The sequence below is a fragment of the Netta rufina genome (assembly GCF_964035555.1).
Source record: "Netta rufina genome assembly, chromosome: 3".
Taxonomy (NCBI): Eukaryota; Metazoa; Chordata; class Aves; order Anseriformes; family Anatidae; genus Netta; species Netta rufina.
Window position 1 is genome coordinate 106,539,622 of NC_140125.1, and position 26,359 is coordinate 106,565,980.

The 26,359-nt window shown below is 34.7% G+C and overlaps 1 protein-coding gene across 3 annotated transcripts in view; it reads right to left on the minus strand.

Moving 5' to 3' along the window:
- Positions 1-1,928: 1,928 nt before the first annotated feature.
- ROCK2 (Rho associated coiled-coil containing protein kinase 2) overlaps positions 1,929-26,359 on the minus strand; it is a 103,013-nt gene continuing 78,582 nt past the window's right edge. The window contains exons 11-34 of one of the 3 annotated variants that reach the window (XM_084284714.1): positions 25,085-25,164; positions 24,749-24,797; positions 23,875-24,010; positions 23,657-23,748; positions 23,157-23,403; positions 22,708-22,814; positions 21,906-22,065; positions 20,654-20,814; positions 20,070-20,254; positions 18,768-18,837; positions 17,335-17,438; positions 17,004-17,190; positions 16,583-16,676; positions 16,372-16,466; positions 15,731-15,910; positions 15,327-15,495; positions 14,754-14,936; positions 12,169-12,239; positions 11,129-11,217; positions 10,481-10,559; positions 10,003-10,264; positions 9,140-9,353; positions 4,991-5,100; positions 1,929-3,764 (exon numbers count right to left, since the gene is read on the minus strand). In XM_084284714.1, the coding sequence (XP_084140840.1) occupies positions 5,004-5,100; positions 9,140-9,353; positions 10,003-10,264; positions 10,481-10,559; positions 11,129-11,217; positions 12,169-12,239; positions 14,754-14,936; positions 15,327-15,495; positions 15,731-15,910; positions 16,372-16,466; positions 16,583-16,676; positions 17,004-17,190; positions 17,335-17,438; positions 18,768-18,837; positions 20,070-20,254; positions 20,654-20,814; positions 21,906-22,065; positions 22,708-22,814; positions 23,157-23,403; positions 23,657-23,748; positions 23,875-24,010; positions 24,749-24,797; positions 25,085-25,164 (3,111 nt within the window). In that variant the 3' untranslated portion in view covers positions 1,929-3,764; positions 4,991-5,003. The remainder of the gene's footprint in view (positions 3,765-4,990; positions 5,101-9,139; positions 9,354-10,002; positions 10,265-10,480; positions 10,560-11,128; positions 11,218-12,168; positions 12,240-14,753; positions 14,937-15,326; positions 15,496-15,730; positions 15,911-16,371; positions 16,467-16,582; positions 16,677-17,003; positions 17,191-17,334; positions 17,439-18,767; positions 18,838-20,069; positions 20,255-20,653; positions 20,815-21,905; positions 22,066-22,707; positions 22,815-23,156; positions 23,404-23,656; positions 23,749-23,874; positions 24,011-24,748; positions 24,798-25,084; positions 25,165-26,359) is intronic. The other 2 variants (XM_084284716.1, XM_084284715.1) reach the window with 2 other exon arrangements.

A 26,359-nucleotide genomic window follows, 5' to 3' on the forward strand; every position in this document is an offset into this window, starting at 1 on the left:
TCAAAGCAACAAGCAAAACCATATGATCTAATGGGACACTGATAATCTCTAAAGTAGTTTATAGTGCCATTGCAAGATTATATATACATATGCTCAAATTCCTAACAACCAGCTGAAGCTGCCTGCAACAAAGCACATTATTTCTAGCAGCAGCTTTGCTGGCCGTGGTGACTTAAGAGAGACACTGAATGCCTGTCAAAAGTTCAGCATCCCCAAGAGAGCTAGTAAGAGATTCAGACACTTGCAGAGAAACTTCAGTGATGTTTTAAATTTGGCCACTGTTGCCGACTGCCAAGATTCTTGAGCTTCTTGCATGTTTCCTAATGCTTGGTGGAACCATGTTCCACGTCATGTTTTGGTTACAGCATCAATCATGCTAAGAAGAGCAAGAATGACAAAGTTTTCTGTCCTACACAAGCTTGATGTACCCAGCATTGCTGTGAGGGGCTGAGCTTTGGCAGCAGTCCCTGGAAATAGGAAAGTGCAGTACACAACTAGGACAGAAGTGGAAATCTTTCAGGAAGGCCCTTGTGACAGCTGACACACACTGCTCTGATGGGGTCTTCCTGTCCAGTTTCTGTGCTGGTGAGCTGTTGGATGGGAACCAAACAGCAACTTCCCCATGAATGTCTTGAGTTTCTGGCTCCCGGTCTGACCCCTGATATTTCCAGAAGGTTAATTTGCAGCTTGGCTATGCCATCTGTGCACTGTTGCGAAACAATAGGACTTGGAATAAGAGAATTTCTATAGATAGATTGAGCCAGGCCATAAAAATGTCCTGTTTGCTGCAACAGCCCTGTTACAAAAGTGTTTAAACTTCAGTGACTTTAAAACAACTATTCCTTAGTCCGGTAATATTTTCCACACCTCAAGAATTTTAAATGGTTACTACAAGACAAAAAGGAAACAACACAATCCCCAGGAACTAATGGTAAAGAGTTCTTCGCAGTCCACAGCTCAGCAGATGGAAGCCCCATCTCACACAGAAGGACAAGTGAGAAGGACAGAGGGAACTGTTTTCCCTTTTCTGTCCTGGGTACAAAACAAGGTTTGCTCAGCTCATACCACTGGCCAAATTGTCTCCATGTTACAGCTCAGTGTGGCCCACACCATTCCTTTGAGACAGGATTGCATGAAGGAGAACTGAGAAATGCTATGGTACTTGCATCCCCAGAGGCACTCAAAACTCAAATAGACCAGGTCTTGGGAACCTGTTCCAAGTTGGCCTTGCTCTGAGGGAGAGGTCAGGCCAGAGGACCTCCAGTGTTCCCTGCGAGCCTGTATCATTCTGTGATAGCTTCTCAATACAGCCTGCTGTACAAGTAGCTAATAACTCATTTATCTAAGTATAGAATATATAAATACTATAATACAGTACATTTACAAAAATGTCAGGCTTAACAGGGCCCCAGGGATTCCCAGTGAACAAGGGCAAGCCATGCGGAGAAGGTGCACCAGACCCATCCCCAGTACCTGACGGCCTGCCAAACCAGCTCCGCTGAGCCTGCCCTTCCTCCACACACAGCCTTTGCTTGGTTTTCTTTTGAGCAGCCTTTGCCTCTCACATATCTGCCGCAGTAGTTGCCTATGTATTTAAATATTTTAATTAATTACCAGCTTGTCGAGTTCAGGAACTATTTTACCTTACTCAAATAGTTTATTTAAAAATATATATATAATACTCTCCAATTCAGAAAAGGATAGAACTTCCCACAATGTAACATTTTTTTTATATATATATATAAAATATTTATGCATTCAGTGAATGGAAACAGTTTTACTGTATACATTTTTAATGTTGTACTCTATGCAAATCTGCATTACCTAAAAATATACCGTACTTCTGTAAATCAAAACAAGCAGGGAAAAAACACCGTAGCTGTGCATTGGGTTATAATACCTAACAGAAATGATATGCAAGTTTTAGGTTTGGATTTAAGAACCCACAAACAACGTTTTACTTTGCGAGTGCATAAATAGAAGACTGAATACATTCTGGCTCTGTTAAGATGAACTGTAGTAGAGGTTACAAAATGCAAATATATTTATTCATTTTCAGTATTTCAGTGTTTCCAAGTCCACCTTTCATGATAGTGTTAAATAAATCATGGTCCTATCCTTCCAAACATTTCAACACTCTTTTAAAAAAAAAACAAAAACAAACAAACAAAACTTTAAAGTGAAATGTCCTCCTTCATTGAAGTGTTAGATCATATTTTAAATTACTGCACTCCCACACAATAGTTTATATATATATATATTTTAAATATATATATATATTTATATATATAAAGAGACCAAATAGGAGACTACATTTTTTACTGTCAATATGTTTAACATAGCATACTGTAGTTGTATAAAACATGCATTTTCTGGGATAATTATGAACACATCATGAATGAGCCCACATAAATTATATTTTTTGTACAACTCCAAGTAAAAAAAAAAAAAAAAAAAAAGTCAGATTAAGTGCCTCTGAGGCCCTTTATTCCCACCTATCAGTTCTCAAAACACACTACTGGAATATTTATCTATGCCTACAGCTATGTGCTGGAGAACCAGATTTAAAATTTTAAAATACATCTACAGTATGTTTTATTTTTTCTTTAAAGTTTGTGACAGTCCTTGGATACTGTTTTGTGAAATGTAAAAAATAATCACATATTCTCTTTTTTTTTTCAGAAATAAAAACACATCTAGGAGAGTATGCAAAAACAAGGCAAAATGAAGTTTTCATAGCACTTAATGAGGGTTAATATAAGTTGATAACTAATATTGAGGTTTGTAAAAAGGGCTGGATGAGCAGTTACACGTATAAGTAAATGGTCTAGTAATTCCAATGTTATCAGACATTGTTTTTGTAACCAACACTTCTCCACCCTCAAAACCAGTCGATATACATTCAAAATAGGTTGACATTGATATACTTACTAGGTGTAAAAATAGTGCACTATTTTTTCTGCCACGAAGCAAAATTGCATCCTAAGAGCTGGTAAACCTTCTTTTCCTTAAATACAGAGAATGGGCAAAAAACTTGAAAAAAATTAAATTAAGGCAATTAGGCAAAAACAGGACTGCCCATGATGACAAGCTGAAACTAGTATATACTTCAAACTTAAAACTAGCTGCTTAACATTGACGTGCAGCTTCTGATAGACGTGTATGAATGATATAAACTTCAACATTATGGCTTTATACAAGTGCATAGTTGCAACTGCAATAAGTAACGGTATCTGATTAATAAGCATAAAAAAATAAAGTGGAAAGATTTTTAAAACCCTCTTGCAGTATTACAGTACAATATATATACACAGTATAATGGTCACTTCTTACAGATGCAGTCTATATCACTGTGATTGATCTTCCTCCTGTTCTTCTTGCAGACGTGCTGGTGGCATCTTTACGAAAGCTGAAAAGTCAGTTTCTTCAGTTTAAATATTCATTCCTCTCAATCCTTTTATGAAATGTAGTGTGTGTGTCTTGCCGAGAAAGCTTTTGTGGAACAGAGTTTAAAAGGTTACCTAACATATCCTTTTACTATTTACCAGCCATTCCTCATTTGATCAGTCATTCAGGGGAATACAGGAAAACCCTCAGAGATTAGTAATTTATATTGCAGCAAAAATGTAAACCTCTGATATATATAGCACAATCTCTCAGGAAAATATATATTTTTAATATATTTTGGGATATGTTTCAGTCTTGCTGTAACGGGAAGAAAATTATCACCTTGAATTGTGTCTGCATTCACGGAAAGCAGTTAGCTGAAAAAGAAGCAGGAAGTTTGGTCAGTAAAGGCAGTGAATGAAAATCGGACAAGAACATACTTCCCCAAAACCTTCATTTAAGTTGGGCTCATCAGCATACTTGGGAGAAGTCATTCCTCTGCATTCAACAGCATCACGTTACTCAAGTATAGTGCATCCTTACGCATTACAATTCCAAATCAATTAACCCCCCTTGTAATATACGAGGGTCAAGTACAATAGCATAATTTAATAGTGAGTTATGAAAGATCAGTAATTTAAAGGTTTTTTATACATAAAGATGCATTATATTTAATTAACGTAATGAGCTGGTATCTCAACTGAGTCCATAGCTGAGGCACAGCCCTTGCGGTGCTGTCATTGCCCATTCTTTTATAAAGCTGAGACACACCTACGGACTATTTAGAAAAATTCTTAAGAGGTCACATTTTAGTATTTAGGTTTTTCTGCAGTGTAAACGCAACATGTAAAACGACTAAACATTGAGAACTATGAAATAATTTCATTAACTCTTTCCAGTACATTCACGTTGCATATTTGAGTAAGCCACAGGGCAAATTAGACCAACAGAACAGCTGTATCTTTTCTAAAGCACTCAAGGAAACCGTGTCACAGAAGCTGCAAAGCCTGCTTGTTTACATAGTTTTCAAATGCATTGTTAGGTACCCAAAAAGCACAGCACTGCAAAGAGAAGCCAAGTCAAATTCACTTCACAACACAGGTAGAAAAAGCAAAATGCAGAACTCCTGGGATTTCATGTCTGCTAGCCATGGACAAGTGAGTTCATCTTAAAAGTTTAAGAAAAGAAAAGCATTTGTAAATACTGACTCTAATTCAGGTAAATATTCAACTTTTAAAACCTCCCACTTAGGCTTCAGAAATTATTTGCAGAGGTTAGCACTTCTAAGATTACTAATACTACTAGTATTAGCACTACGGATGAACAGCTACTCTGACAACAACAGGTATTTTGTTTTGGGGGCAGGCAGACATGAATTTTGAACAAAGATCTAAAATTAGAAAAATAAGAATATTGAAAAGGCAAAACCATCATTTTAATGAAAATAAGTCCTCTAAAATTTGTCACCATCAACAGAATCTCATTTTTGCTGTAAAAAATATTAAAATGAGATCTTGTGTTTTCTCTACTTTGAGAAACAAAATCCAACATAGCATGCTGTATTCAAAGGCAAACAAATCCATTCCTCACTATTTAGATTTACCCCTTATACTTCTTCAGAAATCAAAAACATCGTCATCATCATCATCACCATCAATATCATCAACATCATCAAATGACCAATCCCAGTCTTTAAATGCCAGATCAAGTAATCTGCAACAGGAGGGTTTGATATTTAATGTGTGTCACGCTTCTTACAGAAGAGACTTCAAAATTCCATTTGTTATCACTAAACCTTTCTATATAAGACTGTCTTAAAATAGGTGTGCTCCTTCCTTTGCGTACCATGGAATATGAAGATTCAGTTACCGTTCATGTACGCCACGAATGCTGTATTCGAAGGAAATTTATCTCACAAATCATTAAATTCTACCAGAGATTTCCCAGATTGATTTTTTCCCCAAATTTTCAGTAGGAAAGACCAACATTTACATTTCATAAAATTAGCTGCTGTTTTGCTGCAGCTGTTGTTGACCCAGGTGCAGTTTTATGCTCAGCTGCCGCCCCTTTCCAGACAACAATGCAAGACTAAATTTTTCCAGCAAAACTCAGTAATTTGGTTGTTGAACAGAACATCAAACAGAACAGCGTCATCTGAATTCACAAACAAATACAGTGAGATTATACTTCACAGCTGTCCTGCAGCTCATTATTTCACGTTGGGCAATGCCAAAAAAAGAGGATGTATCACCGTGTTCTCTATGCATCACTGCTGATGCTCCTTCTATGGTCACCACAGAATGGAGGAGAGAGAGGCAGGCTTTTTCAGCAAATGAGTCATTTCACCTATTTTAGGCATTCGTTTTGGGATGGGATGAATCATTGTCTAAAGGCATTCATCTTTCTGCTATTATAGAAGGATTTTAGACAAACATCTCAAGTACTAACTTCTCAACTTACAAGAAATGAAATCCAGTCTAGTCATTTCTCCTCTGAGCTCAGTGGATTTGAAATCAGGGTTATATGCCAACCATATGTGGCAGAGATGGAAACTTTATTCTAAAGAAAGCCTTCAGGATATTTTAACTAAAACATGTTACAATGTTTATTATAGTTAATTGCTTGCTTTAAACAAAGCATGTTTCGGTTTTTATTGGGATTTCAGCTCTTAGAAGTTTTTACGCTTAAATGATATATCCCTAAAAAGGCTCAATATTAATCTATTATATGAATTGTGGTTATCATCTTCCTAAAACACAGAAGTCATTAGGCATTATATTAGAGTTGATTTTTCTATTTTGGAACGATCCTTTTAGCACAATCTAGTTGAATGCAGAAATTATACAGTCTGTATGACAAAGTTCCTAGGACAGATGGCATTTATAGGACCATGTGGCTTCCAATGCTCTTCAGGAGGTCTCTCGGCTGACCTTCTGCTCAAAGCAGGGCCAGCTGTGAGGTACAGCCATCGGTTCTTGAAAGCCTCCAAGGATGGAGCCTGCCCAGCCTCTCCAGCCCTTCTCCCTGCTGACTGTGCTCATAGGGAAGAGGCCTGGTGGCCTCTGCTTGATTTTCACCAGTTGGTCAAAGTCTTTCTTGAATTTGGGGGTTCTAAACTGGACGCAGTGTCTCGCCATAGAATAATGAGTGATATCTCCTCCCTTAATCTGCCAGCTGAACTCCTTTAGTGCAGTCCCAGAGCCTACCTCGCTGCCAGGACATGCTGCTGGCTCATCTCCAGCTTGTCCCCAGCCACTGAGCTCCCACATTTATCTGGCAACTGGATCTTCATTCTCAGTGAAGTTTGTAACAGAAAATTAACTATTCCACACTGTAAGTGCTTGCACAAAAACATCACGGAAGCACTGGTGAGATATTAACTGGCTATAGCAGTAACAGAGATTTTTAAGTGTGTGGTTTCTAATTTAAAGTGTTTACATCCATACAGATTTCCACAGAACTTTGACAAACCTGCATTAAGATGAGATGACCTCACAGAACTACATCTGTAGTTCTTTCCCATCTGCAACTCCTGAGGTGACAGGTACATTTGAAAAGTTATCTTGGAAAGTTTAACTGCAAGCATAAAACTGCTTATATGCAAAAATATTCATTCTCCTTTTTTTCCCACCATTACTAAATATAAAGATAGAAAAAAACACTGTTAGGGAAAAATCATTAAAGACTGATTTGGAGTGGAGGAGAACCACAATAGAAAGAAGGGCAAGCTAGATACAGTTCTGAAAGCATTCTGTAAATAAACATCATGAAGATTGAAAGAAGGGTGCTACAACAAGAAAAATTTCTTTCTGAGAACTCAAGCACAGCTGTGGAAAAAGAATCAGACTATAAAATATACCCTTTATATGTCACCAATAAGAAACAGAATAATGGTGATGAATTAGAACATAAAAATGCAGAAGAAAAGCATTTTACTTGTCCCCCAGCTTGTCATGAATAATGTTGCCTTGCTTCAATCCAATAGTTGATATTTTCATTGATTTTGCACAAAGAATCCCTTCAATAATTAATCTCTAAAATGTGGAATTGAATTTTTCACCTCCATGGCTATAATCAAAAAATCTAATAATTTAAAATTCAAATTATTAGGTCAGACTTTCTTTTAAAGTATGGAAAATAAATCATCAAAAATTAGTTTGTACGGAAATTAGGAGGGAAGTGAAGTTATTTTGAGTCCTTTCACTATGTATTTCCACATATTAAATATATATATATATATATTATTTTTTTTATTACTATCTAACTCTTCCTACCATAAGGCTGTTTTGTGATTGAAACAACATCACAACACTGAGCATTCTTGCACTACATTCCCCACTGTAAATCTGGTGACTCTTCCAACCCAATTTTCAACCAGCCATCTTAGACACTGGTGGCAGTCTGGTCAGAGGGATAAGGAAACCAGCACTAACAAGCCACTCCCAAATTGCTTCTTGAAGGAACAATTTTAAACCTTTGTTGGATTGTCCATTGCTGCTGGAACACTGCAACAAAGCATGTCAGACAGACCAAACCTTTCACAGGCTGTCAACAACTAGGAACTATTATGTTTAAGTATTATTAAGTATTAAATATTTATCACCTTAACTGTTCCTTCCTTCTTAACTAACTGTGCAGTACTCGAGGTGATAGAAAAATGCAAACTGGAAAAATCCAGAAATTCTGTACTATGCAATCACTTAACTGTAATCTGTACAATGTTATCACTTCTATGGCTGCAACATAGGATTTTGCTCTTTAAAACTGATCCAATAGAAGATTACTAGGGTTTATGTGCATATTTCTTTCCCAAATTAGAGGAACTTGATGATAAGACTACTCTTTTAGGAAACATGAGACATAAGCATGAGTACTTCTAGGCTAAATAAGGAATTGAAACCAATTCTCCCTCCCGTTGGCAAGTGCTCCAACTACTTGTCCAAATGGTGACCACCACTTCCCATCTACCAGCTCTTTCCAAAAGCATGAGTGATGCTCACACAGATGCCTCCTGCTGCAGAAAATGGCACCACACTGTGGAACCTGCATGGGCAGAGATGCAAAAGTGAGATCCATCTGAACTAATTTTTTGCTGTGGATGTCCAAGAGTGCTTTATGCTCCCTTTCTTCATTAGGATGTTGTGAATTCAATTCTAAAACCAACTCTTCCTACATACCAACTGTAAGCAGAGTTAGACATACATTTGGTCAGATGAATCACACTTGAACACACAAATTCTCAGTCACAGTTCTAACCTCAGAATGGGGCAGGAATTCAACACATTCCTCAAAACCACCCAGTATGAAAGAAAAGACATGCAGTCTTTAGGTATGTGGAAGACCTTCTGGATTGCTTTTTAAAGGCACCAAGTTCTCTCCTAAGTTCATTAGAACCACAAATACCTAATCATAATTCAACCTCAAATCATGTACAGTAGTGGCCATGTTGAAAGTCACTAAACCTTTTTTTTTTTTTTTCCTTAATATCTTCACAACCCTCTCACTGACTCCTTGCCTAGTTAAACCCCACTTTCCCTACCAGCTGCCAGTTCAGGGGAACAGTAAGATACATTATCAATGCATTAGGTTAACTATCATAATGGATCTTATAACTTAAATTAGGTTTATAGAATATGACATATTATATCAAACATCAGTAGTCAACAACACTAGTGGTCAGTTGACCATATTGACAAGTATCACTGTAATTGCAGAATGTTTAAAATAAAGTAAATAGCAGCTCTTGTGTCACCTTGGTTTGTTTGGAGGAAGCTGTCGACTTGGTCGTCTAATGGACTGGTTTGGCTGTACCTTCATGGAAGTTCTGGGAGAAGATCGAGCAAAGGGGTCTGGTGCTGGAGGCTTCTTGGGTATTTTTTTCACCAGTCGGCTCACCCATTTTTGCTGTTCTTCCGTAGAATTAGCTAACAGTAGTAGATTCTTTGCCGTTGAAATATCATAATACACTGTAATAATAGTTTTTCAAATAAAAATTAATATTGTTGTTTTTCTAAACATCTACCCACATCAAAAATTAGTGGTCAGATTACCATACTCTCAGAATCAACACAAAGAGAAATCTGCAGAGAAATCAAAAGCAAAGTGAGGCAGATTTTGCCAAACTTAAAGTTTCCTTGCTGCTGAGATTGCCTCCTCATGTTTGTTTACTGGATAACAGTTTAGTACTACGGAAGACACATATTCATATGTTAAAAAACAAGAAAAGGTAACACAAAGGCATGCCTGATCACCAGAAACCACAGCCTAAATCACAAGGAGTGACTTCACTGAATATCATCCATTTCCTAACTCCCACTAACATTATCATGTCACATAGCAATGCTGCACAACACACAGCAGTGTGAGCAGTCTTACAGCTACTATGCTTTGCTGCATGAAGCTGACAACACAGCACGCATGTACCTAATTAGCTAAAAGCCATTCACTCACAGCAGGGAGACAATCCTCTTGTAGATACCTTTAGGAAGCTTGACAGCTACATACCCATAAAAGAAAAACCTACCTGTTCAAGTTTAGTTGGTGTCACACCACTACTAACATTAGAATGTTTTGTCATTCCTTGACTGTACACACAATCAAATACTTGCTAATTACCTTTGCAAGGTGCTATAATCTCTTCTTTTTTATCCATGTGGTCTTTGTGACACTTGATATGGCAACGACGACATTCTAGAGCAGGAGGAGGTTTAAACATATGCCACAACGGCTTCATACAAGCTTCACAATTGGTTGGAAAGTGATAAAGAGTAGGTATGAACTCATGTCCTTTGTGACAAATGTAATTTGACTTCTCTCCCATAGGCTCCACAGGAAATTCCTGTTCCTTTTTGCTCTCTCCTTCATTAGCATATAGAATCTAGAATCAAGGCAAAATAACCTCAGTACTCCTATATGACAAACATATATTCAGAGTAATTATCTAATTAGAAAGATTGAGGGGTTTATTACACCAGAATGGATCTTTTCAACACTTTTGTAGTAATTACTTCATTTGATAAAGTTATGAAAATATTTTTGACAATGTGATATACCATGTGTGTTACATTAGAGATATTTATTTATTATTAAGTACCTGGAATATCCTTGGAATTTCCTTGGCATCTGCTCTGTACACATCAGTCTGCGTGACTGGCCGGACGTGGAATAGTTTGCTATAGGAAATTATTTCAATAAATACAAAAATTAATGTTACCAAAATGATAGGCCAATCTTTGAATCCTGCACATGAATTTCCAAACCCTAAATAAAAACAAGTCACAAGTATCCAGCTATACTTACAAAAAAAATTACAACACTGAAAAACTGACATCATGTGACTTTAGTGATTGCTGGTAGCTTTCTAACACAATCCGCTGCCCACGCTCCAACCTCTGAACAGCCACAATCTGTATTTGTTAAGGAAATAAATTAACTGCACCACCTGCTTATAAGTGCATAAGTGAAAATGTACAAACACGGAAAATTACAGTCCCTCAGCTACAGATTTCTTAACGTTTCTTGCTACAGTGTGTGAGGTAAGCCTAGCTCAGCTAGTGGAAGCAGTTCAGTCAGGTCAGTTCAGTGGTCTGTGTGGGTTAACACATGTCAACAGAGCTTATTGCAAAAGTATGTCCCATTTGACATTGTGGTCTAAGAAGGTCTTTCTAAAAGGCCTTTTGTCAAAACCTTTCTAACAAAGTCCACCTGCAAATCAGAGGAAGCAATTTTACAGCATACTTACTCTATATCTAATACCATATAGGGATTAGATTGTTCCTTATCTTGTTCGCTGTCATAGAACAGGATCTTCTTACTGCTTACAATTACATACTGTTCAGGGGCAGAAAAGCATACAATACACATTTTACTCCAACTCATCACATCAAAGATATCACATCAATTATCACAGATGTCAAAGCAATATTTCTCTACCTATTGTTTTGTTAAATGGTAACTAAAAGGACAGTAGTAGTACTGTATTCTGAGTCCATGATTTGCCAATAAATTCACTGGATTACAGATAAGATTTTTATTACTTCATGTATCAGTTTATGTTATCAGATTAATTGGTATTTAAACAGATTTAGTATATATGAGGAGACAAAAATAGAAGTTGGGGGGAGAGTAACATAAAAGCTTTTCCTTTCTATTTTACAGACTTACTTTTCACTTGGACTAATAGTTATCATCTTATAATGCCTGTTTTACATGTGCAGTTCACAACTAATAGGCATCCTGCTCACAAAGATCACTTATCAGTAATACTAGCAATTTTCATAAAACAGCTAGTTATCTGTAAGACCTCGAATTTCTAGAATTTTGTCCAGAATGAACACCATGATGGAGCAGTAAGCGAATTAGTATAAAACTGTGCAGGCTATTCTTTGGGTAAATAGCCTGTGCAGGCTATTCTTTGGGTAAAGACCCACTGAAGAGGCTACTGAAAAGCAGTTACACAGTAGAGGTGCAGCCACTAGCTTTTATCTCCTAAATAAAGTTTTTTTCAAGGGCATCTGCTCCCAGACTATGTTAAGTTCCAGATACATTATGCTATTCAGAATGCTTATCGCTGATTGTACAAATGTCCAACCTGTTACTTTCAGACACAGCTATATTACCTAACATATTACATATATATTTACATATATACACATTTAAGTAATGAGTGAAGATGTATCAAAGATAAATGAAAGTGCTGAAAATCTGTGGTGAGTGTACAATCCAGACTACACATGAAAAAATATCATATATATATATATATATAAATATACATATATTTACCTTTTTAACCCATCCAAATTTTTTAGTGTTATTTCGAACAGGTAGTGATAACCAGCCTTCTAATCGTGATTCTGAAAAGAAGAGAAATATTAAAGAACATAATTATTCACAAAACAATATTTTTGAGATTACTGTTCACTTAAAAATAGTTATTGAAGATCAATAATAAAGCAACAGAGTAAACGTTCTCATGAGCTAATTAAAAATATAATGTCTTGAAAGGTTTATCACAGTAAATCTTTGGGAATAAATTAAATTGTGTATTCCTGAATACAGCAATAACAAACAACAGGATTACAAAAAAATAGTAGGTAAGAGGAAGAAGGGGGGAAGAGCAAACTTGCGTATAGCACACACATTCCCTTAAGTTTTTGCTGCTGGCTTTTTTTTTTTTTAAAGACTTTAAGGTCTACCTTTTCCACTTAGAACAACATCCAAAGATATTAGTACAGAACACATGACATCCAGTTCTGCACAAAAGACAAAATAATGCAAACTACCATCAGTTAACATATATCCTCTGTGTTCCCGGTAAAATTTCAGAAGTTTTATATTCTTACTCATATTTTTTTGCTCTATACATTTTTTCTATTTTTCTAGTTCTGCCTACATCTCCTACACTTTCTAATCCAAAATAAGTAATTTTTGGGTAAACCCTAGGCCTTGCCTAAATTCAACTATGCTTTCACACACTTGTGATATTTTATATTTCACCATTGCATTAGTCAAATGAGTTTTATCAACAGTATTAATAGCTCAACTGTTTTTTGACATACACATTTCAGCAGCAACTAAAAAAAAACTAAAAGCTCAACAGGATCAGACTTTCCTTGTGCTTGGTAACACGTAGTAAATATCTCATAGACTTTGACACTATTCTTATAGTTCCACTTAATACAAGATTTTTTTTCTCCTATGATTTATTAAGAAAAACTCAGTTGTAAACATGATTGGTTTCCCACCCTAGCAGTTAACCTCTCCTGCTACAGACACCAAGGCTAAAATTACAAAGCCTTTAGTATAAACAAACACAAATCCATGAAAGGAGCACAGAAATGCCCCCAAAGTGCAAATGTTATTTTCTTTCTCATCAGATGGCATTTGCAATCCCATGCCCATATTTAGTATAGTGTAATAAATATTATTCATTGATTTTTTGTTACATCTAGAGAGACTTGAAGAGTGGTTATTGAGAAATGTTCTGTCTTCAAATTTCATTTCTCTTTAACAATAGCTGCTGATGACACAGTTTAATGCCAAGTATGTGAAGCAGTTCTCTAACACATATTTTACTTCACACGTCACTTCAAATTATTCCTCTCAACTACACCTGATATAAGGAGTAGCAAGCATAATGCTGATGCAAAACCCACATGCAGGAAGCATTATGGATTTCTTAATGTTGAGATTTTTTTTTCTAATCTTTCTCTGTAATCTCTCTAACTATAGTATGAAAGTGAAAAAAATGAGTTCCTTATTATATTTTGTCATTTCTGGCATTCATTCTATATTAACAGACCAGAGAAAAGCCAAAATGTTCCCAAATTTTCACAGCACGTGTTTGTAAGAACTAGGAGGAAAAAAAAATCAAACCTCAAATCTGCTGCAAATATCTTAGTGAACAGTCCTAGCTTAGGTATGATTTTTACTTTAGAACAAAATAAAACCATGCAAATAACACAAGAGCAGCTAACAAGAAAAAAATATGTAAGTACTCAGTAATTCTTTCACCAGAAGCCTCACACACACACACACACACAAAAAAAAGAGAATGAAGAAAATATAGGAAATGCCATATGGTTTACTCTAGTCTGAAGAAGTAATGTCTGTATTAAAAAAAATAAAAAAAAAAGCCTTTGATTGAAAGGTATTCACACTTTAGAAAAGCCTCAAGTAAAATACAGAAAATTGAACGCAATTAAAAAGCTCCGCTTCTGACATTAACACTAAGTACAACTTTTATTCAAGACAGTGTTCATGTAGTCAAGTAGAATGAGTATATAATTAATAACACAAAGCTCTGTTTTACCAGAGCTCTTTAATTATATTCTTTATGCATCTAGAAAAACAAATAGAAGTAATTTTTTCTTGCTTTATCATACAAGAATCAAATTTAAGATTCAAACTAAGGCAAAAAGAAAAATGAAAGGTACACTCAGAAGACTGAATTTCTATGAACAAGTAATGAACACATTCAGATTGTGAGAAGAGATATCTTGACATTTCACTGAAACACAAATAATTTGACGTTTTGGTATCCAGTACCTTAAGGTCATATAACTTATATAACACATAAGATACTGCATAGAGGCTACCCATCTGAACAAGACAATAAGGAATAAGAATTTATTCAATGCTTTAATAAAAATGGTGTTTTATAAATGGCAGCAAGCATCTGAAAACATTTAGATGAAACAGGTGAATTATTTCTTCATGCAAAATTTATCATGCCTTTAATTACAATGTTTGCTGCCAATTTTTTTTTTTTTTGGTTTGTTTAAATATATAATGTATTAATAGTGTTAGTTTGAAATTGAGAAAAGAACACAATAAAAACAACACCAAGCAGTTCTCAGGAATGTCACCTGTACTATCAACTTCTGTAGGGCTGTGGGAACAAGACAAAGGTTCTTCCTCTGAGTCAGAATCAGAATCAGAATCAAGAAGCATGCGAGAACTGGAAGGCTTAGTGGCAATACTGACAGAGGTGGAAGAGTGCTGGTAGGTAAAAGACATGGATTCCACAGTGTGGGATTGAGTGATATGGACTAAACATAAAGAATAAAGGAGGAAAAAGGTAGAAAAGAAGTCAAAACAAAATCCCTAAGAAAAGAGTATTAGTTTTACATTTCATCACATAACAAAATGATTGCAAATTAACTACTGTCATACAGATGAAAAAAAAAATTAGTTCCAATGTGAGACAATACATTTTTTTCAAGATTTTTTTTTCAGATAAATTTAAGAATGAAGTTTGATTACATGATTACAGATAGATGTAGTTAGTATGTGGATAGTGAACACTATCAAAGCATTGATAAGATGACAGAAACACAAAGATAAAAAGCCCCAGAAACATCAGAGGAGTATTTCAATATTTCTGGTAAAACACAGATATACAAACAATTAACACAGAAATATTAATAAAAATAACATACCAGGGAATCCATCATCTGTCTCAGTATCTCCAGGTCCACTGCCTATGCTACTGTTATCTAGACCAATGTGCAATGACTGTAGCTGTGAACGAAGCTGTTCAATGTCGCTATCTTTGCTGTCCAGAGTCATCTGGAGTTCAATGCGTATCTGACTCTCTTCTGCTATTTGCTGTAAAGATAGATGAAAAGATTTCCTATTGTTACTATATTCAGTTACTCAGAGAAAACTTGAGTAGATACTTATGGAGACTTTGCAGCCAGTCTCAATAATATATTCTGCATGTTTCTTTCAGACATGCAAATTCAGGAATAGACACTTTATACGCTACCTTAAAAACACGAATCAATTCAACACGTATTACAGCAAATGCTATCAATGTTTATATTTGCAAAGAGAATCTTACTGCCTGCATTTCATTGATTTCTTTCTGATATTTGATCATCATTTGCGTTAACTTCTCTCGTTCAGATTTCAGTTCCATATGCAGTTTCCTATTTTCCTTTTCCTTCCGCCGTACATCAGTGTCAGCTCCACGTTTGACTGGACCCTTCCGATTCATGATCTCAGCCAATTTATTCACAGCCTTCCCATGAAGAAAAAGAAGAAGAAAAAAAAACAAACATCAATAAGTACATACTGCTATACTGTGAAGAAGAGCATTCTCTCCTAACCATGACCAGGCACTAGTAACCTAATAGTTCTCTTCAGTTTCTGTTAGCTAGCCCCAAAATACATCTTTTGATTAAAATGACAATAACTCTAAAAAGCAACTGAGATTGACATCAGAAATTTCACATTTTATAGAAATTACAGAGGAATATAAATGAAAAGGAAAACCATATGAATTTGACTGAAGTCTAGATTTATGCTGGTGGACTGCATCCACGAGGGATTAGAATTAGGACGATTAGGAATTCCTCTATGATGAAACATGCGGTTGAAGTTTCACCACACAGTAAGTCTACTTAGTAGACTAAGTAAGTTTTCTACTAAAAATTGTTTCATGAACACTAGCTCTTCATTCATTTATATACATTTGCTTACCTGGGTTTTCAATGTTCTTTCATTCAATAACTGTTTCTCATATTGTGCTTTAATATTTCCTATATTTGCTTCTTCTTCTTTTAGCTTCGTAATTTCTGTAGCAATGTAATTAAAAAAAAAAGAAAACAATTAAAGTTCATTACAAAAGAAACAGTACTATTAAAAATGATACTGTTTTTATTTAACTGCATTTGGTTCAAAGAATACATACGTTCTTGTACTTCCTTCAGTTTATTGTTCAGTTCTTCTTTCTCATTAGCCAGATTAGCCACATCACTAGTTAGTGTTCTATTTGCTTCCTCCAACTGCAAACAAAAAGTATATGTGACTATGTAACTAAAAACATTTGACATATGAAAGCATTACACTGCGGAAGGAAATGCCTGAGAGCGAAAAACAGGCAATGTAAGAGGACTAACTATAGAGAGGTAGGAGCACAGAAAACAGTGATCCAAGAGATTCATGGAGGAAACAGGGTATGAGATTTTGTTTTTAGTTAAGTCATAATAAAGAAATATTTTTAAATATCATTTTTACCTTTAAGTATGCTAAACAGTGTTGGATAAATCCAACTGCAAATGAAACTATCGCCCACATAAACCTTTACCAAAATTAGGATGCGTATTACTCACAGAGGCTATGGTGGCATCTTTCTCAGTAAGTTCCTGTTTATGCCGAGCCATCATCTCCTTAATCTCCAGTTCTTTCATAATCTTCTCTTTTTCCAAATCAGAATACTGTTCTTCAGCAATGGAACGTGCAAGTTGTTCTGAATCTGCTTTTGTCAAAGTAATCTCTAGCTGAGCTGCCAAGGAATCCCTGCAAATTATTGGTACATACTATTAACTCAAAAGATAGAAAGTTACTTAAACAAACAAACAAAAAACAAACAAAAAACATATGTAAACAAAAGCAGTAAAAAGCCATCCTGCTCTATGCATTAATAGCAGTAGCAAAATCTACCTCTCATCCTGTAACTCTTGTATCTTTTGCTGTATTTCTTTACAAAGTTTGGTCTTTTCTTCACATTCTTCTTTAAGTTCTCGAACTTGTGTCTTATACAGAGTCTAGAATTTAAAGTAGGAAAAAAGGACGTGACTTGCATATTCTAGCTTGAAGGTACACAAAAATGATGTGATGATACAAGATGATGTAGTGTACAGCTCTATAATCACACACTCAGTTCAAGTACAACAGTGCAATGCTTTCTCTAAATTTAACTAAAAGTCTTCATCATTTCCAAATATGTCTTCATTTAAGTTTTTTTGTTTTGTTTTGTATTAAACTTGCGTTGTTTGTGGATGGATCTATGAGATACATTTTATATGTTTGCAAGCATACTGTGCATAGGACTCACACTATGAATTTTATTTTCTCTACTAATTTAAATCTCTGTCAGAGGTAGATTAGGTAGAGCTTGGACTCTAACCATAAAAATGTATGAAAGCAACATGACAGCCCAGAAGATAAAAGACATAAAGGAGTAAGAGAAAAATAGATTAGGAAAGTATTTGAAATTTAGATTTTTCTGAAAGGGATACAAACCTAGAGATATAGAGGAAATGAAAGAAAAATTATGTTCTCTGTGCACTAAGAATGACTGAAAACAGATAAAGTGCAAGTGGATTTAGTGCAGGACTTAAAAGACAACTCTCAAAATTCTCTCTCTGGCCCATCCACAGCAGTCAACTGACCTCAACTTTCCCGTTCTGTCTCCTTTCAGATGTACAGCTTTTTGATCAGTTAGTCCTTTTACTCACTGACATAAAGACCACAGTAGAAGCATAAGTTTCCTTTAATTCTCAAGCAAGCTCTCTGGCCTTTCCATTGTGGCTGGCTGTGCACTATTAATATAAGTTAACCTTCATATGATAGCAATGATTTCTACCAGCAATACCTATTTACTCTATTGTACCTATCACACTGAAGCAAAAACTCTCAACGGGTCTTTGCCAAGTGTAACTACAATGCAGAAATTTCCTTCAAAGCCTTATATGAATGTTTCATAATGCCACATGATTCTGATAATACAGTTTTTTTCTCCCATGCAGCATACATGTAGAACAGATGCTGAATGCAAAATGCTTGAAACATGCACAAAATCATTTACATTGTAGAAAAGAAGGAAAGAGCTGCTTGACTACTTCTCCCTAAACTGTGCTTGGGACTCCCTTCCAAAGCTGTTAGATTTCTTAACACAACCTCTTTTACACTGCTCAATGATCAAGAGCAAAGAGTGGTAACAGGGCTGCAGACAAGACAGAAGACAGGCAGAAGTAAAAGAACTAGCCTAATATTTGAGCAGTGAAATGCCTCATGACTGAGGAGGAAGAAGAAAAGCTAACATTACACCCAATAAACATATTAGTATATAAATAAAGAAGCATAAAACATACCGAGAAATACTGTTCAGCTTCAAGTTGGTCTTGAAGCTCTTTCATTTGTCCATCTGCATCTTGACGTTCCCTAGAAAGGAATATACTACATTAAAAGAAAAGATAGGGAGATATTCCAAACAAGTAAACAGAAAGGAGTTCATTTACACTCTTAACATCCTCAGTCTGTCGAGATCAAAGTATGATCTGCAGTTAAACTTGACACCTCCTTTGGGTACCAGACTTTCTCTCATTTTCACCCGTGCAACTCAGAACGCTACACTAATGAGACACCAGTTTAATACCACTCACATACTAACTACAACAGTCTGACAGTTGAACCACTAAGATACACTGATAAAACAAACAGCCACTGACAGAATCTTATTTCCATGTAAAACATCACTGATCTGACAGACTGTTTTGTTTCTTGTTTGCTAGAGCTCAGACTCTGAGAATGCCTTTATTCTTTGTCAGGCATCATTTCTTGAATTCATCTTGTAAAACAACTCAAAGTCACTTAGTCACATAACGAAGAACAGTAATGTAGTAGAAAAGACTTCCACTGTTATTTTATGCTATAGAAATCATCATACTTAGTCTTCCAAGTGAGTAACTTCATCTTACTCACAGAAAAGACAAAGCACAAGGTACATCATCAGAAGTCTAAAAGAGCAAGGAATAAAACACACCTGATATACATATTAAACTTGTCTTTTCAGTCACAAGTACATTCTTTGTGTAAGAAAACCTTAATATTTATTTTCAGTTGCAATAATTGCTTGTAAGAACTTGAAGAAGAATTGCTAGGATTTAACACAACTCCAATTTGAAGGTCTAATGTGTGATTAAACTCCCTTAGCACAGGTTATTTCCAATGGTTACACTTCACAGCTCTGTATTAGCATTACTGTCCAACTCTAATAACCTCTCCTAGACTAGTAATGACCACATCTTTCCTCTTCACTGAAGCACTCAGTTGTTTAGAAGAAAAGTTCCTAAGCGTTCTCCTAAATAAATGTTTCTCAACTCCTCACACTCTTGTGTTTAAGGTTTTTCTTTTCTTTTACTCTTTTTGTTTCTGATTTTAGGTCTTCAGGGAAGCAAACACTTTCTACTGTAAATCCATCCATACATTGCTCAATCACTAAGGCTAGAGTCGCTGTAAATTATATTAAACAACAATTAAATTTTGCATTATGGAATAGCATATTCTGTGTAAAAATCATTAAAATTAATGTGGCTCTCAGCTTTTGCAAAAAGAAAATTACAAATCAGCGTTACTTTAAAAAAATAAAAAATAGACTGAGCAACTCTGCTTACTTGCGAAGTTCATTATTTTGTTTTTCCAGACTTAATTTGATTTCCTGAAGATGGTTATTCTCCTGTTTTAGCTGCTTCTCTGACATTTTTAAGGTATTGACCTGTTGTGTTTGCATCTTGAGGTCATTTTGAGTGAGACAACGCTTTTGTGTTTCTTGCTCTATTTTTAATGTCAGGTTTTTTACCTAAAAACATAAACAGAAAGGTAAGTTTTACAAATCTACACAAGGAAGTAACAGTGTTTCTTATTAACTCTTTCTACATCTTTTTACAACTTGCACACATCTGTTGATAGACAAATCTATTTCTTGAATAAAGTTATTAGTATAGAATAAAAAAGCTAGTTTTTCCATGTCCAACTCTTAGCATTTTACATTCCAGAAGAAAAACTTTTTAAGATCAAAAATGCCAAAATACTTCAGAGAAGTGAAAATACAGAAAGCAAATTTAAATCCAAATACAAAGGAGAAGTAAAAATTGCTGCCATTTACTTTCATATACATCCCTAAATACAGATATAACAGGGAAAATACAAAGACATTTAAAACAATGTTCCAGAGAATTCTTTTGTCATTGTTACGTACATCTTCATTTAGTATATCCTTTTGCCTAAGGAGTTCATTTATTTTCTGTTGTGATTGTTTGAGATCACAGTCCAACATGGAGCGTTGTTTTTCAGCTTCTAACAATCGATTTTCTACTTTCTGCTTTAAAGCTCTCTCTTCCAAAAGTTTCTTCTCCATTTCTGTGAAGAAGGAGATTTAGTATCAATGTAAATCAGTCCATGTTTCAGAGGGTTTCAAGAGTGAGAAGGAGGTGGGAGGAAGGAGGAGGTCTAGCCCTTCTTAAGAACAAATAAAATGTTTGTTCTTTTAGCACTGAAGAGAAAGATTGCTGAAGAGTAATTCATTAAAATTTTCACAGTAAACCATGAAAAAGCATCCAAGAGGATGCTTTGCAAATATTTCTGCCTGAGACCTATTTCCTACTTCTGAGTTTCAAGATAACTTCTAGCTTATCTGCAACACATCTGGAATGGATAAAAGGGCGGTTACTTTTTAAAGAAATATTTTGTATCAATCCATGAAGCGTTGCTTTGACCATGATAATCTGAAATCAATTAAAGAATTGAAGCTGTTCAGGAAACAGATAGATGAAGTGACTCATACATTACCACTGAATTGTTTGTGCTTTTCTGAAACATCTGCAAGCTCAAAATTTTTGTGAATGCTCTGCAATTGGAATGATAAGGTATATAGGTTGCTTTTTAATCAGTCGCAATAGACATAAGCAATTCAATTAAAAAATAAGAGCCATCTTCTGAAGTTGTTTGCTAATTATTCTTCTCTCTGAGAGATTTCAATTGTTAGGCGACACCAGAATACGCATGGTGACAATTGAAGCCTAGCAAAGGCTTTACTATTTTTAACACTATCCACTAACCTCAGGTGTTACGTTGCTGACATATTCTATTTAGGAAGACAATAAGAAATTTGACTACATAGATAAGCTCTTGAAAGTTTGTATTATTAAAACTGTTTGAAAGATTTAAGAAAAATTAGTTCAGAATACCCTAGCACAGAAAATGAATTAGTGATGTCAGCAAGAGAGAGCCTGCTTTGCTCAGCAACTAACTGTCTTTAGCCTAGCAAAGCAGAGGGATTACAACTGATTTTTAAAACTGCTTTACAATGCTAATCATATTTTAAAAAGAACAGAGGAACTGCAAGAAAGAAAAAAAACACACTACATTTAAATTCCCAGTAACATTAGAAGATTATATTACCTACATTCTATAATTTATACTTAAGTCAAACTGTAATGTCAAATAAATACCTTTCATGGCTTCAGATTTTGCTTCCTCTATAGATTCATAAATCTTATTTTTGTCTGCTAGTCGTGCTTTTGTGGCTTTATGCTCAGCTTCCTCTTGTTCAAGATTCTGCTGCATAACTTTGAATTTGTATGTCATATCTATTTCCATGTTGCTCTTTTCCTGTTAAAGAAAAAAAATATATTAAAATTTAAATACATCAGGTTAAATACAAAATTTTGGACTACAGTAATATCCTGCTTGGAAGTAAGCTAACAGCAGAAGAAACAATATACAGACCCTAAGGTACTAAGAATTCTTTCATCATATGTTTTTCCGAGGATAACAACGTGCTCTAGAAGTTCACAGCAACGTTACCAGTTCCAAAACCATATAGAATTAGAGACTTAAAAAACAGTGTTTCGTGAAAAGACTACAAAAATTGTATTTATTGAAGAATTGTTTGAATACTTTTGCCTCAATAAAAAAATCCTAAAATATTAGCAAAAAACTTTTTTTTTTTTTGGCAATACTTATAGTTCAAAAAAGGTCAGATTTTACACCAGAAACGATGTCCTATTTCTGCACTGCTAAGCTATACATTGGAGTACATTATTATGTACTTTAGAAGTACAAAATATTGTAGTCATAAGGAAAATGGTGGGTTTTTTTCCCCACTTTTTAAATTGCAAGAACAACAACAAAAACAAAAGTGACACTTTGTTTTTTTTTCACAAACTTTGTCCCATGTCTCAATTAACAAATGCACAAATTTTAAAATCAAATAAGTATGTAATACCAAAGTTTACTTAGAAGTGCTGTTACCTTCTCTAAATCTGTAAGCTTTTCCTGCAATTGTCTCTTTTCCATTTCCAGTTTGGCTAACGCACTCTTTCCATTTCTCACTTCTTCCTCCAGGCTAGATATTCGACCTAAAAATGAACAAAACATCTATGAGGCCAGGCAGTGTTTGAAAAAAGAATGTACTGGATCTACTTAAACAAACATTTCAAACATAACAGCAGCTTCCAGTTCTGACTATTAAGAAGAGCTCCCTTAAGGATGATTTTAGAAATTATCAGTAATACGCATTCTTATATATATCCTTACTCATGTTCACTTTACTGTGTCCTCACTTAAATAACACTGTATAAAACAGCAAACTAATCTAGTCACAGCAAACTAACCTAGTCACAGTTTGAAGCTCAAATAACATCACCAAAACCTATTTTTACTTCTGAAACTAGAAGAAAGCTTAACATTTGCTGTAATACCTTGTAAATCGCTGATGATCTCTGATCCATGACTTCGATCTCTCCTTTCTGATTCTAGAGCTGACTGAAGATTGAGAAAGTCTTTCTCTAGTTTGAGTTTAGCATTCTCCAGCAGACAGTTCTTATCTTGCAGTTCTCGATTATTAGCTTCCAGCTGCTGGATTTGCTTTGTACTTTCTGTCTGGTTCTTCCTTAACCTGGTTGCAGTATCAGACTCTGATCGCAGCAAAGAATTGGCTTCATCCAACTAAGGATTGATAAAAACATACTTCAGAAACAATTAAAATGTAACATCTACCAGTGCTATTACAGATAATTACACTTAACAGATTAAAGAAATAAAAAGGTTTATTTTTAAGATTATTTTTGAACACTGGAACATGAAAAAAAAAGAATGGCTTTTAAAACTTCACTACACATTTTAACTCCCACCACTACTAACACAATCTGAACTTCAAAAAGCTACTATTTTAAAATAAACATATAAAAAGTTGACATGCCTGTCTTTGTAGTTGATTGATTTTCTCATTGGATATTTGAGAGTTCTGATTCCTCTTTTTTAAATCTTCAAGCTGGTCTTTCAAACTGTTAACTAAAACAAAAACAAATCAAAATTAATCAATGCAGTGAAAAAGCTTTAAAGTCAACTATAACTCATTTATTTTATCTTTTAAAAACCCACATCAAAATAGAACCCTTCAAACATCGTTCAACATACCCTCATTTTCTAAATTGCGTTTCTTATCTGCTTCATGTTCTGCTTTTCTCTGGTATTCTGTATTCTTATGCTGAAGAAGAGCCTTCTCTCTTTCTAGCTGTCTGACTGCAGACTCTACATTCTTCCTTGAAGTTATCTGGGCATATTAAAAAAAAAAAAAACACAACACTAATTACATACAGAATCCTGACATTTTTTAAGTGATAAAGAACAGCTCACGCATTCAGTTTCATTCACAGTGGAGAAAGACATGTTCCATTTGCTTACTGCAAACACAGCACATCAGAGCACATGTTCAAATACAGCCCAGAATAACTACAGCCAGGAGCTTTTACCATTTAAGACTGTATGATGGTTTGACTTCAGTGAATGTTGTAATCTGTTAGCATCATGAAGCATAGAAACATACATGTACTGAAAGATCTCAACATGCACCTGAACGAACAGTACATTAAGTTGTACATGCACTCTGCAGAAATGATAAATTTGCAGTAGCATTAAGGTGCAAAGCTGGGCAAAATAGGGTTCTTTCACTGACACAGTTTGGGCAGGTATAAAAAATGCTGCAAAGAATGGGCTTCCTTTTCTATCAACATCACTCTCATCTTCAAATATAATTACTAGAATTGTATATGGGGTATTTATGTTATCCTCCAAATTGAAAATTTGGAGATTCCGAAGATAATGATATTAGGGAAATCATAACGAAAATCTTTCAGCAGAGGCAGCAATTTAGTGCATGTGAATATCAGGAAATCAGCTGGTGTTACTTGCCATAAATATACAGCTACTCAAAAGTAATTTTCTGGTCCCTAAGGAAAAAAAGACACACATAAAAATGTTCAAGTTCTAATTCCAATGAGAAATAACTTACCTCTTCATCTAGCTCTTTCACTATCTTCTCTAACCGAGTATTAGTAGACCTGAAGGAATTTGAAAAATATTTTTAAACCTTACTGATTACACAAAAATTAGACTCTTTGGATATGTCTCATTGATTTTATGTAAGCTACCCTATTTTCAGCAATCACATGAAACTTTGATGGCTGGGGAAATTATTCAAACAATAGAGAGATTCTTATGGAGAGATAAGGAAGAAAAAAACGTAGCCATGGGAGTAGCAAGAACTTTTAAGCTTTTAATCATTCAGAAACAAAAGGTGTAATAACACTTCTATATGAACATATCAAATATTTCAAAATATTCTCACCTGTACTTCTGTTCTAGTTCATCTTTGGCTTGTAATTCATTACTGAGCTGTTCTTCTAACTTGCTTATTTTTTTCTGAAACTGAGCAAAATGTGAAGATAAGCATGGCCATCATATAAGATTGTAATCACAGTGTAAAACAGTTTAATAACAAAAAATGGAGAGCAAAGAAAATGAATTCAATCTACATTATGGTTTGTTGTTTGTTTGTTTGTTTTTAAAACTATCACCAGAAGATTATTGCATTTCTATTTCTCATCTGTACAAGTTATTAATCTTGATAATTTTTAAAATACCGATGTGTAGTAACAGAATTTCCTACATGCTATGTTAAAGCTAACTATCACAGAATGACTGAGAGTCATAAAATTTCTATGGGCAAAGAATGTTGCTGCTGGCCATTTGCTCTCATTTTCTCTGTCTAGAGTCCTGCTGGAGCAAAATTTTTGGGATAGTCTTTTCTAAGTAAAATATAAACAATAAAATAAAAGGTGGGCACATAACCACATGGGACAATATTCAGAGAATATCAGACATTATTCAGAAAAGACTAAACATGCTCATTGATCTCACATATTCAGAATATTTTTTCCATCTAGCACATACAGAAGCAACACTTGAAATTTGGGAATGTTTTGTTTCCCTCACTAAAATATTAAAAAGATATTGTGAGTCAAGTACCCCAAAATTAAAAAAAAAAAAGAAAAAAGATTATAACAAGTCTTTTAAATTGACTCATGTCTTCAGGCTATCGAATTAATTTCTTTTCCTCCCTTTCCCTTCCTCCTCCAACCCCTAAACATAAAATGCAAAAATGTGGTTTTCTAAAATACTTTGTAATTGTTACAATTATAAGATTACCATAACAGGGACACTTAAAAAGACATCAAAACCCAAGACTCACTGCTTGAAAAAATAAAAATTAAAAAAGTTGTCAGAATGAAATGCAACATTTTACCAACATTTACTCTCACAATATAAAGCAAGTATCATGAATGTGGCACTCTGTATTTTAAACAGTTGCATTTCTCATTAAACAGGAAACTAAAACTATTATTCTGTTCACTAATTACAGGAAGGAAAGAAGTAGAGTCCAATAAACATTTGTGCTTAAATTTACACTGCCCAATACATAATGCATTTCCTTTACAACTCCTTTTCAAAGTTTAACAATTAAGTAAGTTTTAACAAATGTTAACCATAAACTACCTACACTTGAATAACATAAATGTTTAAGTAGTATAATGAAGTAAGTTTGTTACATGAAAAAATCTGT